This window comes from Pseudophryne corroboree, chromosome 1 (assembly GCF_028390025.1).
Source record: "Pseudophryne corroboree isolate aPseCor3 chromosome 1, aPseCor3.hap2, whole genome shotgun sequence".
In the NCBI taxonomy this organism is placed as follows: Eukaryota; Metazoa; Chordata; class Amphibia; order Anura; family Myobatrachidae; genus Pseudophryne; species Pseudophryne corroboree.
The window spans coordinates 782344293-782360034 of NC_086444.1; the positions used below are offsets into that span (position 1 = coordinate 782344293).

General features: G+C 41.7%; 1 protein-coding gene across 2 annotated transcripts in view; it reads right to left on the reverse strand.

Moving 5' to 3' along the window:
- Positions 1-4234: 4234 nt before the first annotated feature.
- The window catches only part of LOC134910249 (alcohol dehydrogenase 1A-like), a 381795-nt gene continuing 370287 nt past the window's right edge, over positions 4235-15742 (reverse strand). For both annotated transcript variants that reach the window (XM_063918078.1, XM_063918069.1), the window contains one exon: positions 4235-4442. In XM_063918078.1, coding sequence (XP_063774148.1) covers positions 4418-4442 — 25 coding nt within the window. In that variant the 3' untranslated portion in view covers positions 4235-4417. The remainder of the gene's footprint in view (positions 4443-15742) is intronic.

The window sequence follows — 15742 nt, forward strand, 5'->3', positions numbered from 1 at the left end:
TTGCAGAGTCCCGTATATGTTGCAGGAGTAACACGATCCCCCCCCCCCCCCCAGATTTGGAATCCAACCCTTCAATAAGATTACCCGACCATTTAAGTAATCCACGCACATGCTATAGTGGGTCTCGGAGCCACCCCAGCAGCTGTGTACTAGGATTTGATTGTAGTCTCAGTCTTACAATCAGCAGCGTCTTTCTGGGAGGCTGCACCAGGAACGGGTAACACAATTTTCCGTGACAACCTGGACACAGGTGCATCCACTATCAGTGGACTTTGCCATTTTTTCCTATCCTCAGGAGGAAAAGGAAAAGATGAGAGAAATATCTTATCAGGATTTACCAACGGTTCTTCAAACAGGGTATTTATTTCCTTTGACACAGGAAAAGTGACTGAGGACTAATTTTTTACATTAAAATAAGATTCCTCACACTCCACTATCACCTTATCAGGAATTTGTAGGACATCTCTGATAGCCTCTATAAGAGCCTGTATTCCCTGTGACAAAGCAGCATCCCTACCTTCTGAATACACCTCCCCTTCCTCCATGTCTGACCCCTCAACGTCAGAGTCACACTGCAGGATATGGGCCAGAGTTCATCTTTGTGGACAAATGGCAAGGAACCGAGACGCTTGTTTGCGGACTGAGTCTCTGTTCACAGTTGCTTCACTACAATGCCATCACACACTAGAGGTTGCAAACTACATCCTAGCCAGGATGCTCAGGCATCTGTACCATTGGGAGATTACCTTATAATGAGTTTTGACCTCCAGCAGATTTGCTAAACTGCAAAGAATATTGGGAAAAATCTCAGGCCAGCAATTTTTTTCCAATCAAACCTCTCAAGTCTCTCTCCCCAGTTCAGTGTTAATCTATTCCTGGTGGAAACTGGAGGTCGATCAAAGGCTTCTACAGTATGTGTTGGAGATAGAATGTTGTGGGGGGTGACTGGGTCAAGCATATTTATGCAAATGGCATAGATCCACAACTAATTGCCCCTCTTTAAGCAAGCCTGACACAAACTGTTTAAGTGCAAGGGGTTTCCAAATTTCCCCTGCTGGTGCCACAATTTAAAGGAAGAACGTGGGAGACCTAGGGGAAAGGATGGGTTCCCAAACAATGGAGTCAAAGAGGACAATAGGGAAGAAATAAAGAGTCGTTCCCTCTATTGTTTCCAGATTGTCAAGGTAGAAGCAAGCAAATGATTCCGTAACATAGGGATAAAGCTATGGCAAATCAAAGTTTACAGGTGGGACAAAAATCTCCTCAACGAACATCCATTGCTTACAGTACACTCATCAGGCCTAGACCATCCTAAGATTATGTAATACCACACAGTATTACATAAGAAAATTGGGTGCTGACATTCCCCCAGATGCCTATGCTTATATAGGATCTTGTACTAAAATCTATGTCTACAGCTAAAAAGTCTCTGACTGCCAATGGAGATTAGTAAAAAGGCACAAGGGATCACAAAGAAGCGTTTGCAGAAAGTACAGGAACCGTGGTAACATATTCATTTTAATCATTTTCATCCTACTCATTCAAAAGAGGGACTTGAAGTGCCACAACTGAAATTCAGTCTGGAGTTTAGTAAACTTGGGAGGAAAGTTGGATGTAAACATCTGCATAGGACTTATTATGAAGGAGAATCCCAAGGTACAGTATTTAAGATGAGCCAGTTGCCAAAAGAAAGGGGATGAAGCCCGGAGGCTTACAGCCATATCCTACAGGTGAAACTCAGAAAATTAGAATATAATGCAAAAGTTCATTTATTTCAGTAATTCAACTTAAAAGGTGAAACTAATATATTATATAGACTCATTACATGCAAAGTGAGATATTTCAAGCCTTTGTTTGTTATAATTTTGATGATTGTGGCTTACAATTTAAGAAAACCCCAAATCCCAAATCTCAGAAAATTAGAATATTACATAAAATCAATAAAAAAAGGATTTTAAATACAGAAATGTCGGCCCTCTGAAAAGTATAATCATGCATATGTACTCGGTACTTGGTTTGGGCCCCTTTTGTATGTATTACTGCCTCAATGCGGTGTGGCATGGATTCTATCAGCCTGTGGCACTGCTGAGGTGTTATGGAAGACCAAGATGCTTCAATAGCGGCCTTCAGCTCTTCTGCATTGTTCGGTCTCATGTCTCTCATCTTTCTTTTGGCATTGCCCATAGATTCTCTTTGGGGTTCAGGTCAGGCGAGTTTGCTGGCCAATCCAACACAGTAATCCCACGGTCATGGATCCAGGTTTTGGTACTTTTGGCAGTGTGGACAGGTGCCAAGTCCTGCTGGAAAATGAAGTCAGCATCTCCATAAAGCTTGTCTGCTGAAGGAAGCATGAAGTGCTCTAAAATGATCTGAGATTTTGGATTTGGGGTTTTCTTAATATGTAAGCTACAATCATCAAAATTATAATACATAAAGGCTTGAAATATCTCACTTTGCATGTAATGAGTCTATAATATATATTAGTTTCACCTTATAAATTGAATAACTGAAATAAACTAAATTTTGCACGATATTCTAATTTTCTGAGTTTCACCTGTAAGTCATATTTTTTAAAAATTGATGGTCACTTATTTATACAGTTAAATGAACTACACTAATGTTTAATGTACTAATTGCTTGCTGTTAAAATAGTTTTTTCCATACCAACGGCGGGATGTAATGGAGTCCGAGATCACCGGAGGGGTGGGATGCTGGCAGTTTCTTTAAAGGGGCAATCACTCACAAGGCATGTTTTTGCTTGTACTGTAATTGTTTGACCATTTAAAACAACGTCCAAGATAGGCTGGTATCTCACACCTCTGGTAATCTCGTACTCCATTACATTCCGCAGCAAATTGATTTTAGTTCTTGGTATATTTTGTACTGTAAAGCTGCAGAAAAGATGGTAACTTTATTACAGAGGCTTCCCGAGATACAAAATATCTATAGCTTTCACAATTTATTTGAACTCCCACCTTAACATCTCTAGATTTAGTCATAGCCATGCTTTTACAGCAACTGATTTGCATTTCAATTACTATTTTGTCTATACTGTAACAACTATGTTTTATGCCTCCAGTCATATGCTTAAACTTTCCAAGAGGCAGCATTAAGTTTTATGTATAGGGCAGAAATCTGTCTTTGTACCTTAAGAAAGTTTTACTCCAACACCCACCAGCTAGAAAGGGCATCTATGTTTTCCAGCAGTTTTTTCCTAGGTGTGGCAAAAAGGAGGCACGGTTTTGATGTAAGCCTAAATCCCAAAAGGAATTTGGCTCCTGCCAAAAAGGACTTGTACCCACAAGATGAAGACAGAAATTGGAATTCTAGTTCTACTGTACTTCATAGGAAAAAGAATTCAAGCATAGCGGGCGGGGGTTGGTAAGATGATGGAACAGAGTGGAGCAGGGCGGTAGGAGGTTAGGATGAGATCAGCAGCAGTCAGAGACCCAGAATTAAAGCGATTATGTAAGTGATCATTTTAGCTTTCAGAATTCACAGGGACAGGCTCCCACTGGAGCTTGTGTTGATGCAAGACTTTTGTTTTTAATACATTGACTCAATATTCGTCTATGACAAATTAAGGTAGAACGCTGCCAATGACGAATTAGCAGCTTTATGCTTTTTTTCAGTATATTTGTCACGATTGTGTCATGTATAAGTAAAGAAACACCTAGATAAAGCACATTGTAAAAATATGTATACAGTAGGTTTTCTTTTTCACATAGTGTTCAGCCTGATGTTAAATATATACGGTTAGGGCAGATTTAACAAGAAGTAATATTCTACTTGTTACTAAATCTTAAATATTGCTGTAACCAATCAGCTACTTAATGTCCTGTGTCTCAAAAAAGACAGGATCTGATTGGTTGAACACCATATAAGAATAGTAACGATGATAACAAGAATATCACTCTTGAAATCTGCCCCATAGTTCCTATTTAGATGAAAAATGAATGCACTTAGATAAAAGCAACCTTACCACAATACCACTTCTGGACTTCTATCTGAAATGGGTTGCGGACAAATAGAGGAAAAAAAATCCAGAATGTATTCCATATCAATACATTATTACTTTCTCTGTATAAAGCAGGCAAGGATGTTCAAACTGTTTATAAAATAGCAAAAGACGAAACAGTGATGACCATCTCTGAATCAAGCCCATAGTTTGCATTGTTAATCTGTGGTCTGATAAATACTGTAGTTCTAAGAAAAAATAAGAAATATCTGCAAGTAGAATATAACAATTTTTTTTATTGAAAGATAGGTGAGGTGACATTAAATGTAAAATATCAGCAAAAAATATTCCTTCAAAAATGAAATGGTTTCAATTTAAAAATTCCATTTGATTCTCCTCCGCTGTCTCCAATATGATTGTACACAACATAGATAACACCAGTGCAGGACGTTCTCTAGTTTAAAACATCAAAATTGTACGTATGCTGTTAATGAAACAAATAAAATAGTCAGAAATGTATACAGAATAAATGTTACATAGAAAATAGTAATAAGCATTTGTAACTTTCAGTATGAGTAGTTTTTAATTTACTAAACATTATCATTTACTAAAAAAAATTTAAATTAATTTTTGCAGTTTATGTCAACTTTGAGTAGATGATCTTTAAGGTGAAACAAAAATGAGTGATAGAAAAATGTATATTTTATGTTCAATAGTTGATATTTGAACATATTTTTATTTTCTCCACTACTGTGTACAAAAATTGAGACACATTTAATACTGGCTTGTTCTTCCTCATATTGGCCTCAGTTTTCCCCTACTTGTTTGCTTGTTTGTCTGTGTGTAGGATGTTATACCTCAACAAATCACTAAAGGGCCCTACACACTGGTCGATACCAGTGAAAAATAAGAATGATCTTGTTCATTAATGAACGAGATGCCGTTCATCTCTTTCAGTGTGTAGGCACCAGCGATGAACGATGCGCAGCCCCGCGCTCGTTCATCGCTGGTGCCAGCTCGTTTAAATCTCGTCCATATTAGCATGCAGTGCTATGGAGACGGGTGATGGGGGGAGTGAAGAAAATTCACTCACCACGTCACCTCCCCCCCCTCCCTGCCGCCAGGTCGCCCGTCTACCATATTGGCCATCGGGCAGTTCGGCGGTGGGTCGCTAGGTGTGTTATGCCCTTAAGATTCTGTTGTTAGCAGGGCTTAAAGTGGTACTGGAGAGGTGGTAGAACTCATTTGCTGGCAGCGCTGAGAGTCTGAGCATGCCCATATCTCCGGGAAAATGGCGCAGCGGTCATTTTCCCAGTGATTTCTCTACTGCCTGATGTGGCACTACTACTGTGGGCATTTTGTGTATAAGTGGCACTACTGTGTGGCCACTGGCTTATGTATAATAGGTGCAGCTGCACCCTTTGTTTTAATATTCAACCCTCTGGAGTCCCACGCCGACGTCAGCAGTGCTGTTTAATCACTGTGAAAATGGTGCAGCGAACAGTTCCACGGAGTTCTGAACATGCCCACCATAGCGCCCCTTATACACATCTCTGACTCTGTCACTCCAGCAGCTCACCACCTGAGTCCCTCCAGCAGCTCCATGTCCTGTATCCCTCCAGCAGCTTCCCCACTTCTCTTGTCCCACCAGCCCTTCTCATCTTGTCTTTAAGATGCACAGAGCCTGCTCCTCTTCATTGCTTCTCTTCAGTTCAGCAGCAGTGACCTGAGGAAGGGGGAGGTGGCTGCAGCTCATCAGTAACACTAGCACCGCCTGCATCATCTATTGATACAGGTGATGAACAGAGGCGTAACTTGGGTAGGGCGAGCAGGGCACGTGCCCTGGGCGCCGTGGCGGGCACAGCCAAGGGGGGCGCCCGAGCCGCCGTCCAGGACATCGCTCCCGCCCACGCACCCACAGCCGCCACCGCCTGCCTGCAGCCGCCACCACTGCCTGCACGTTTCGCCGGCGCCGCCGAGCAAGTCCCGCTGTGGTGCTCGGCGGCGTTACTTCATCAGCTCCTAGCCTCCTGTCCCTCCTGCCTGGCGGCAAGCAGAAGCTCAGGGAGCGTGACGCTGGCATCGCGGTCACGCTCCCTGAGCTTCTGCCTGCCGCCAGCCCTCACCGTCGTTGAGAGGTGAGGTGGTGGAAGAAGGGGAAGGGGGGGGGGGGGGGGAGGAGGAGGACGACGAAACTGATAGATGTCCCGGGACCCCCTGCTTCCTGGCTGACATCTCCTGCAGGGGAGGGCTGGCCTGGCTGCACCAGTTACAGGTGAAAAGTGATAATAATGGGTCATTATTACTGAGAATTACTATTCTGTACCATTGTACCAATGATGCTGTCATTACCACTCACACCTCCATGGCATGCTGCTCTGTGCAATCTGCTGCCCACGTTATATTGGGTCTGTTGTAATTGCACAGGTGCTGTAACCGCAGAGTGTCATTGTATCTATCCCTGCATGTCACAGAGCTATATGCATGCCCTATTCTGTATCTATAACTGCATGTAATTACACTGTTATATGCATACACTATTCTGTATCTGTCACTGCATGACACTGTTATAACTGATAACTGTTACTGTCATGACACTGTGCTATAATGTGAATTTCGGCTCATACCGTGTGCTATATTGTGAATGTCGGCTCATTCAGTGTGCTACAGTGTGAATTTTGGCTCATTCAGTGTGCTGTAATGTGAATTTCGGCTCATTCAGTGTGCAATAATGGGAATTTTGGCTCATTCAGTGTGCTTTAATGTGAATTTCAGCTCATTCTTTGTGCTATAATGTGAATTTCGGCTCATTCAGTGTGCTACAATGTGAATTTCGGCGCATTCAGTGTGCTATAATGTGACTTTCGGCTCATTCATTGTGCTATAATGTGAATTTCGGCTCATTCAGTGTGCTATAATGTGAATTTCGGCTCATTCAGTGTGCTATAATGTGAATTTCGGCTCATTCAGCATGCTATAATGTGAATTTCGGCTTATTCAGTGTGCTACAATGTGAATTTCTGCTCATACCGTGTGCTATAATGTGAATTTCGGCTCATTCATTGTGCTATAATGTGAATTTCAGCTCATTCAGTGTGCTATAATGTGAATTTCGGCTCATTCAGTGTGCTATAATGTGAATTTCAGCTCATTCAGTGTGCTATAATGTGAATTTCGGCTCATTCAGTGTGCTACAATGTGAATTTCGGCTCATTCTTTGTGCTATAATGCGAATTTCGGCTCATTCAGTGTGCTACAATGTGAATTTCGGCTCATTCAGTGTGCTACAATGTGAATTTCGGCTCATTCAGTGTGCTATAATGTGAATTTCGGCTCATTCAGTGTGCTATAATGTGAACTTCGGCTCATTCTGTGTGCTATAATGTGAACTTCGGCTCATTCTGTGTGCTATAATGTGAATTTCGGCTCATACCGTGTGCTATAATGTGAATTTCGGCTCATACCGCGTGTTAAAATGTGAATGGTCTAGTACTAAATAGTATAAGGATAGTATAAGGCCTAGTACTAGTATAACCAGTACTAGATAGTATAAGGGGTCCTACTACTCTGAAGGACACCCCCCCCTTTTGAGTGGTACTCACTTCAAAACTTCCACTTCGACCACTGCACCTACATCTATACATACACACCCTGACATCTTTATATACAGTGACACCTATTTGTGTAGGAGATGATGATGGTAAGGTGCATGTGGAATTATAAAGAATGTTCCCAGTATGACATGAAACACCTGGCATGTCATGTTGGCACATCCTACTTTCAGTGTCCACACCCCCTTCTGGCGTGTGGTCATGACCATTTTTTTTCAGAGTGTGCCAGTGGCGTGCGCACATACTTTCCTTTTTTTTTTTTTTTTTTTTTTTTTGGGGGGGGGGGGGGGTGCGCCATTATTGATCTTGCCCTGGGCTCCAAAAACCCTAGTTACGCCTCTGGTGATGGAGCAGCTTTTTTGGAATTAATCTGCAAGGAAATGGGGGAGGTGGAACTAGTTCCCTTTACCATTAAAGGTGGTAGGACTCAGTTCCACCTCGTTCCTCCCCACACACTTTAACCTCTGGTTGTTAGGAACTTTTTAGATACCTGGTCTCTGGATAAAAGAAACCACTGAAACAAACTGAGTGGGCTATTTATGAAGCAGTGATACAGTAACTACATTTTCTGGATTTCTCTTGTGGTCCTGTATTACAGATGACTGCATTCCCAAAGCACACTGTGGAGACTGTTGCGCAATTTAACAAGTAGTGGAAAGCAAAGCAAGGTAACACCTATATCTGGCAGTAGGGGACATGTAAAGCTGGGTAAACTCGGCTTCATCCTCACGGAGTCAAACTAGTGCGCTCATGCACATGTTATGGTTAAATTTCACCGATAGCACTAGGCTTCCAATGACGCAGAAAAATCCTATGTGGAGGTGTTGGGTAGAGACCCCAAAAGGCGGAATGGATTACTAATCATGGCACTACTAAAAACTGTATTTCATTAAAAATCCTAGAACAGGCCATCCTCCAAAACAGAGTGTCTGGGCAAGAAGAGATGTAGTAAAGTATGTCAGTGGTAACTCTAAAAGGACTTACAGTCTTCCATGACAGAGATGGGAGTAACTGTACAATTGACATCAACAACAGACATGCTTTATTAATTTTGGATGTTTTAGGGGTGGAGAGGTGAAAGCTCATTCAGTAGAAAAAACAAACTCGCATGCCTAAAAGCCCAACATTACCCAAAGACATTTGTGAGACATGACCACATATGGAGGAAGATTCTGCAGTCTGGGGAGACCAAAATTGGCCCATCATAGTGAAAGCACCCCCCTATAGTGAAGCTTAGTGATTTACAGGGATGCTTTCTTACTCAAAAATAGAGAAACCGGATGGATTTAGTTAGAATTATCATGCTTTCTATACAGGAGCAAATGAGTAAGGTGCCTGCTTCCAGTGTAATAGGTTGTGGGTTCTAATCTTGGGTATGACACCTGTAAAATAATAGTCAGAGAAATAATCAGCATTGTGACAACTGAACAGAGCTATGTAGTGTGTGGCTGCACACTACATAGATCTGCCAAGTTGCAATGGATTTGAATTAACAATTCTAAGTAGCTTCATATAATTAGAATTTGCAGACTGACTATGCAGGAGCAAATTGCTTAATCAGTAATGTGTCTGCCTTCCGTGTAACAGGTCATGGGTTCTAATCCTGTTTATGACTGATAAGAAATGTGTGATTTAAAATAAATGACAATGAAATGTAAATATATATTTTTTCAGAACACGCCCCACACACACACACACACACACACACACACACACACTATATATATATATATATATATATATATATAGATGTGTGTGTGTGTGTGTGTGTATATATACTGTGTGTGTATATATATATGTATATATATGTGTGTGTGTATATATATATGTGCATATACATAAATACATACTGTATATTTAACTATATATGGTGGGCACCAATATTTATCTTGCCTCCAGGTAACTGGGACGAACTTACGCAACTGACTGGGCTTAAAGATTTATCTTCTAAGAAGACCATGACCCAAAATACACATTAAAAACCAAACTATAGTGACTTAACACCAAAAAGGGTAATGTCCTCAAGTGAACCAGTCAAACCCAGATCTCAGTTGCTCTCCAGCTATGATCCCCTTCCAAACTGATGGAGCTTGAGCAATTTTGACATTAAGAATGGGCTCATATTCCGGTGACAAGATGTGCAACTAAAAAAATCTGAGAAAGCGCTGTTTCCTTAAACTGCTGCTTACAGGTATATAACCTTTATACTTACAGTGCATCCGGAAAGTATTCACAGCGCTTCACTTTTTCCACATTTTGTTATGTTACAGCATTATTCAAAAGTTTTTTTGAGACTTTTGCAAATAAAATAAAAAACTAAGAAATCACATGTACATAAGTATTCACAGCCTTTGCCATGAAGCTCAAAATTGAGCTCGGGTGCATTATGTTTCCACTGATCATCCTTGGAGTCCACCTGTGGTTGAATGTACATGATTTGGAAAGGCACACACCTGTCTCTATAAGGTCCCACACTTGACAGTGCATGTCTGAGCACAAACCAAGCGTGAAGTCAAAGGAATTGTCTGTAGACCTTCGAGACAGGATTGTCTCGAGGCACAAATCTGGGGAAGGGTACAGAAAAATAAATGCTGCTTTGAGCATAGTGGCCTCCATCTTCCGTAAATGGAAGAAGTTCGGAAACACCAGGACTCTTCCTAGAGCTGACCATCCATCTAAACTGGGGTGAAGGGCCCTAGTCAGGGAGGTGACCAAGAACCTGATGGTCACTCTGTCAGAGTTACAGAAATTTTCTGTGAAGAGAGGAGAACCTTCCAGAAGGACAACCATCTTTGCAGCAATCCACCAAACAGGCCTATATGGTAGAATGGCCAGATGGAAGCCACTCCTTAGTTAAAAGCACATGGCAGCTGGCCTGGAGTTTGCAAAATAGCACCTGAAGGGCTTTCAGACCATGAGAAACAATATTCTCTGGTCTGATGAGACAAAGATTGAACTCTTTGGTGTGAATTCCAGGTGTCATGTTTGGAGGAAACCAGGCACTGCTCATAACCAGGCCAATGCCATCCCTACAGTGAAGCATGGTGGTGGCAGCATCATGCTGTGGGGATGTTTTTCAGTGGCAGGAACTGGGAAACTAGTCAGGATAGAGGGAAAGATGAATGCAGCAATGTACAGAGACATCCTGGATGAAAACCTGCTCCAGAGCGCTCTTGACCTCAGACTGGGGTGACGGTTCATCTTTCAGCCGGAAAATGACCTTAAGCACACAGCCAAGATATAAAAGGAGTGGCTTCAGGAAAACTCTGTGAATGTCCTTGAGTGGCATAGTCAGAGCCCAGACTTGAATCCGATTGAACATCTCTGGAGAGATCTGAAAATGGCTGTGCACCGACACTTCCCATCAAACCTGATGGAGCTTGAGAGGTGCTGCAAAGAGGAATGTGCCAAACTGTCCAAAGATAGGTGTGCCAAGCTTGTGGCATCATATTCAAAAAGACTTGAGGCTGTGATTGCTGCCAAAGGTGCATCAACCAAGTATTGAGCAAAGGATGTGAATACTCATAGCCGTAACTAGGTGTGTGCGGAGGGGGCACCGCATATAGCGCTGCAAAGTAGGGGGCGCTGTTGGTGGCACTTGTCAATTATCTATTTTCATTGCTTTCACTTGCAGCTTTCTCCCTTTTTGAAGCATCTCCTGACCGCCCCTGTCTCCTATCCTGACCCCTACTATCGCTAATACCTATACAACATTCATGAACTTATCTTGAGATTTCTTTGTTATTCAGTCACACTGTTCTTTATTACATTTCAAGATACTGAGATACCCTGAATTCAAACCCATTTCCTGTGGCATTGCAGTCAGACAATATATTCACTGAGCTATCTACCCTTGCATAAAAAGGTGGATAATTCTCAGCTAGACGATTCTAACTATTTGAAGCTTACCTTGTACTTTGTGAAAAAATTATCAGCATAGTGTGTGTCTGCAAGAGATTGGATGTGTGGCTGCACACTACATAGATCTGCTCAAATGCAATGGCCTTTCTCTGGGATCAATCTTGTCATGCTCCTTCCCCATAAGGCATGCGCCTTATGTCCCTATTGGAAAAATGGGGGGAGGGGGCGCCAATTCTCTCTCTGGCACAGGGTACCAAAAAGTCTAGTTTCGGCTCTGTGAATACTTACAGTATGTACATGGTGATTTCTTAGTTTGTTATTTTTAATAAATTTGCAAAAATCTGAAAAAAACTTTTTTCACGTTGTCATTATGGGGTATTGTGTATAGAATTTTGAGGGAAAAAATTAATTTATTCCATGTTGGAATAAGGCTGTAACATAACAAAAATGTGGAAAAAGTGAAGCGCTGTGAATACTTTCCAGATGCACTGTATAATGGCCCTCATTCCGAGTCGTTCGCTCGGTATTTTTCATCGCATCGCAGTGAAAATTCGCTTAGTACGCATGCGCAATATTCGCACTGCGACTGCGCCAAGTAATTTTACAATGAAGATAGTATTTTTACTCACGGCTTTTTCATTGCTCCGGCGATCGTAGTGTGATTGACAGGAAATGGGTGTTACTGGGCGGAAACACGGCGTTTTAGGGGCGTGTGGATGAAAACGCTACCGTTTCCGGAAAAAACGCAGGAGTGGCCGGAGAAACGGGGGAGTGTCTGGGCGAACGCTGGGTGTGTTTGTGACGTCAAACCAGGAACGACAAGCACTGAACTGATCGCAGATGCCGAGTAAGTCTGAAGCTACTCTGAAACTGCTAAGAAGTTTGTTATCGCAATATTGCGAATACATCGTTCGCAATTTTAAGAAGCTAAGATTCACTCCCAGTAGGCGGCGGCTTAGCGTGTGTAACTCTGCTAAAATCGCCTTGCGACCGATCAACTCGGAATGAGGGCCAATGAGTACATTAGCACACATAAACTCTGTTTGCTTTTCTTGTTCTAGATGTTCCAGACCTAGAAACACAAACTCAAATTGGAGCTAAAAATGGTTCTTCCAAGTATAATCTTTGGTGGAAGAGGGGTGTAAATACTTATGCAATACTTTATATTTCGTTTTTAACAAATGATTGAAAACATTTTTGGGGGGCAGTTTATTGAGCACTTTATACTGATTATTTGCAATACCTAATTTATCTTCATATCTTCATATCTGTTATATCCACTGTACCCGTAATCTGACAAAATAGTTACTGGCATATATAAAGTAATATGTTATTATGCGGTAAGTATTATTATTATTATTATTATTATTTATATTTATAGGTATAATTTACCATATTCATGATTTTAATATATTTATATGTCTTACTAGTAAAGTGTATTTGTACAAATATGCAACAAGACTTGCATGCACTACAAAAAATATCATTAAACTATAGTCTAGTCGACTATAAACCTTCTCTCATTTCTTTGTTGCACAGTTGGGGCCCTTAACTAAAAAGTCTACTACCAAGTGGTACAGAAAGTCAGGATTTGAAATGTCCACCTCTCTATATTTATCTAGTTAGCCAGAAAATCTAATCATCCGCCAGAAAATCTAATCATCCAAAGTTCCTCACTGGTGTAAAAAAATGGTAAACTAATCGTAATAAAAAGTTGATTTACATTTTACTTATTTCAGGTTCCTGAAAAGTCAGACTTTCAGATATATTAATACTTTTCTATGTGTGATATAAACAGTTCAGTAATTCAGATACATTTATACTGTGGATAACCGCTTTCTGCTCCTAGTAAGGTATCCAGTACATGAACAACTGCAGCCTGACTGTAAATGGAAACATTCTGTGCAATTGTGTCTAAAATCCTTCCTGTTCATTTACTTTGTTTCCACAGGCTGCCAAACTTCTGTCTCTTCCTTGTTATTATGTTGCAGCTAAATTACAGTTATTTATACAAATGAGAATACTTTAATAACTGGCACTGTGGTATTAGTTGATATGTAAATACTTTTTTAGGAAGTAAATATATTGCTTAGGTCAACAAGGATTTATAATGCTTGCAAGAATCTGTACGTGCCAGTTACTTAGTTCCCAGTGATTTATATATTGACACAGCGAAAATTAAAATGCTCTATTCCCTAGCAGTTCCTGTATATGTTCTTCTTTCAGGATAATTTCCCTGCAACCAGTTGGCATGTATATATATTTTCTAAGTACTGTTTACTGTCTGTGCCACTGTTTGGCGAGATAAATATGTATATACTATATGAGTGACACTTCAAGGGCAACTTTTACAGTCTCCTATAAATATGAGTTCATCAGCCTGTAATAGCAGACTCTTATACAGTATATGGATATCCACATGTCTCAGTTTACTTATAGTACTACTGGATAGTGGATATCAACTATTTAGAATGACAGCCCTGCTTAAAAGTTAACGCTTTATTCTAGGCAACCTATACTGTGTAGCAGGGACATGCGGTGAGGTAAATGGCTGAGGAGGCATTGGCTTGTTCCAGAACCAGATTTGCACACAATATTACAGTATGAGTCCAAGGGTACATGTGGGCATTATACAAAGGTGCAGTTGTATATACTGCTGGAAATTTGGTGAACTTTGATCAGAGATGTGAGGAAAAGATAAACAGGGGAGGCACTGCCTCACATTCCATAGACTTTTTACTCCAGAGTTTTGACTATAAAAATTATTACAATAATATGAAGAAGATATTTATAATATATGTTCTGTATTTTTCCTATAATTTATATAGTCAAAATCAGGGCTGGAACAGGGCGGAACTGCGTTCTGTCACTTCTAATTGAAGGTCGAACCAGTTCTGCCTCCGCCCGGCAACTAGTACGGATCATTGGGTCCTGGGACTGTGCATTTGAAAGTTGGAAGTGGCTGCTAGCCAACAGTGCTGTAACTAGACATTCTAGCGCTGTGTGCAAGAAACCACATTAGCCCCCCCATCCCATATGTAAAATAGGGCGAGTGTGTGCGCGCCAAAATAGGGTCGTGGCTTCATGGGGAAGGGGTGTGGCCACAAAATAATACCAATTCATAATACCGGTTTGGGGCCCCCTCCCTCAAACAATCTATAGCATTATATTTTCATTCCTGATTCATGCCCTTATATTTGGCATTTTTCCTCCTTAAAGTAATGCACCTTACACCTCACACTGTAATGCCCCTTACACATTATGCCACACACAGTAATGCCCCTTACACCACACACAGTAATGCCCCTTACATATTATACAACACACACCGATACCCCTTATACATTACAAAACACATAGTAATGCTCCTTACACATTATGTCTCACACCGTTATGCCTTTTACACATTATGACACACATGGTGTAATGCCCATTATACATTATGCCACACATTGCAATGACCTTACACCTTATGACATACACTGTAATGCCTTACACATTATGCCACACATTGTAATACCATAGACGTGCGCAGCACATTTTATTAGGGGGTGCACCGTTGGAGGGGTGTGTCTAGCACCGCCTTTTGGGCGTGTCTATCACCATCTATTGATGGTCAATGCAATATAAAATATCCACCCTTGTACCAATCCTAATAATGCAGATGCATTGTCAGATGTTGCGGTGTGCACCAAACAAACACCCCTGATGGCACTCACTGCAATTACCACTGCTCCTCCTCAGCCTGGTCTGGGTCCCCCTCTCTTTCCCCTGCAAGCTGCAGCAGCTTACTTACAAGTCAGTCACTCACTGACACTGACAGTCGCAGACTAGTACTGCTGCTGCTGCTGGTAAAACGAGTGACGTGTCAACGCTGCTGCCGACCGCCTGCCAGTATTGAATTTGTCTTCCTAAGAGGAATGCTGGCTGCATGCTGCTCCTCATCAGTGGCTGGCTTTGGCATAGAATAGAAGGAGAGAGGTGGGCGTGTGGCGGGTGTGACGGGTGGGCGTGTGAGCAGCATGACATCATCACGTCACATCACGCAGTTTTTGTACATGGAGATGGAGCCGGGAGTTTGAAAGACGATGGCAGTGGCACCCTTGATTAACCCAGGCGTCCGGTCAGTAATGCAGTACTGACAGGGTGCAGCGCAGAGGAGACAGTAATCAGCTTGCTTGGCAATCGCTGCATCAGGCATGTGAGATCGGGGTGCCGGACAATAGGGGGTGCCTGTGCGCACCAGGCACCCCCCCTGCACACACCTATGTGTAATACCCAATACACCACACTCTGTAATGCCAATTACAAA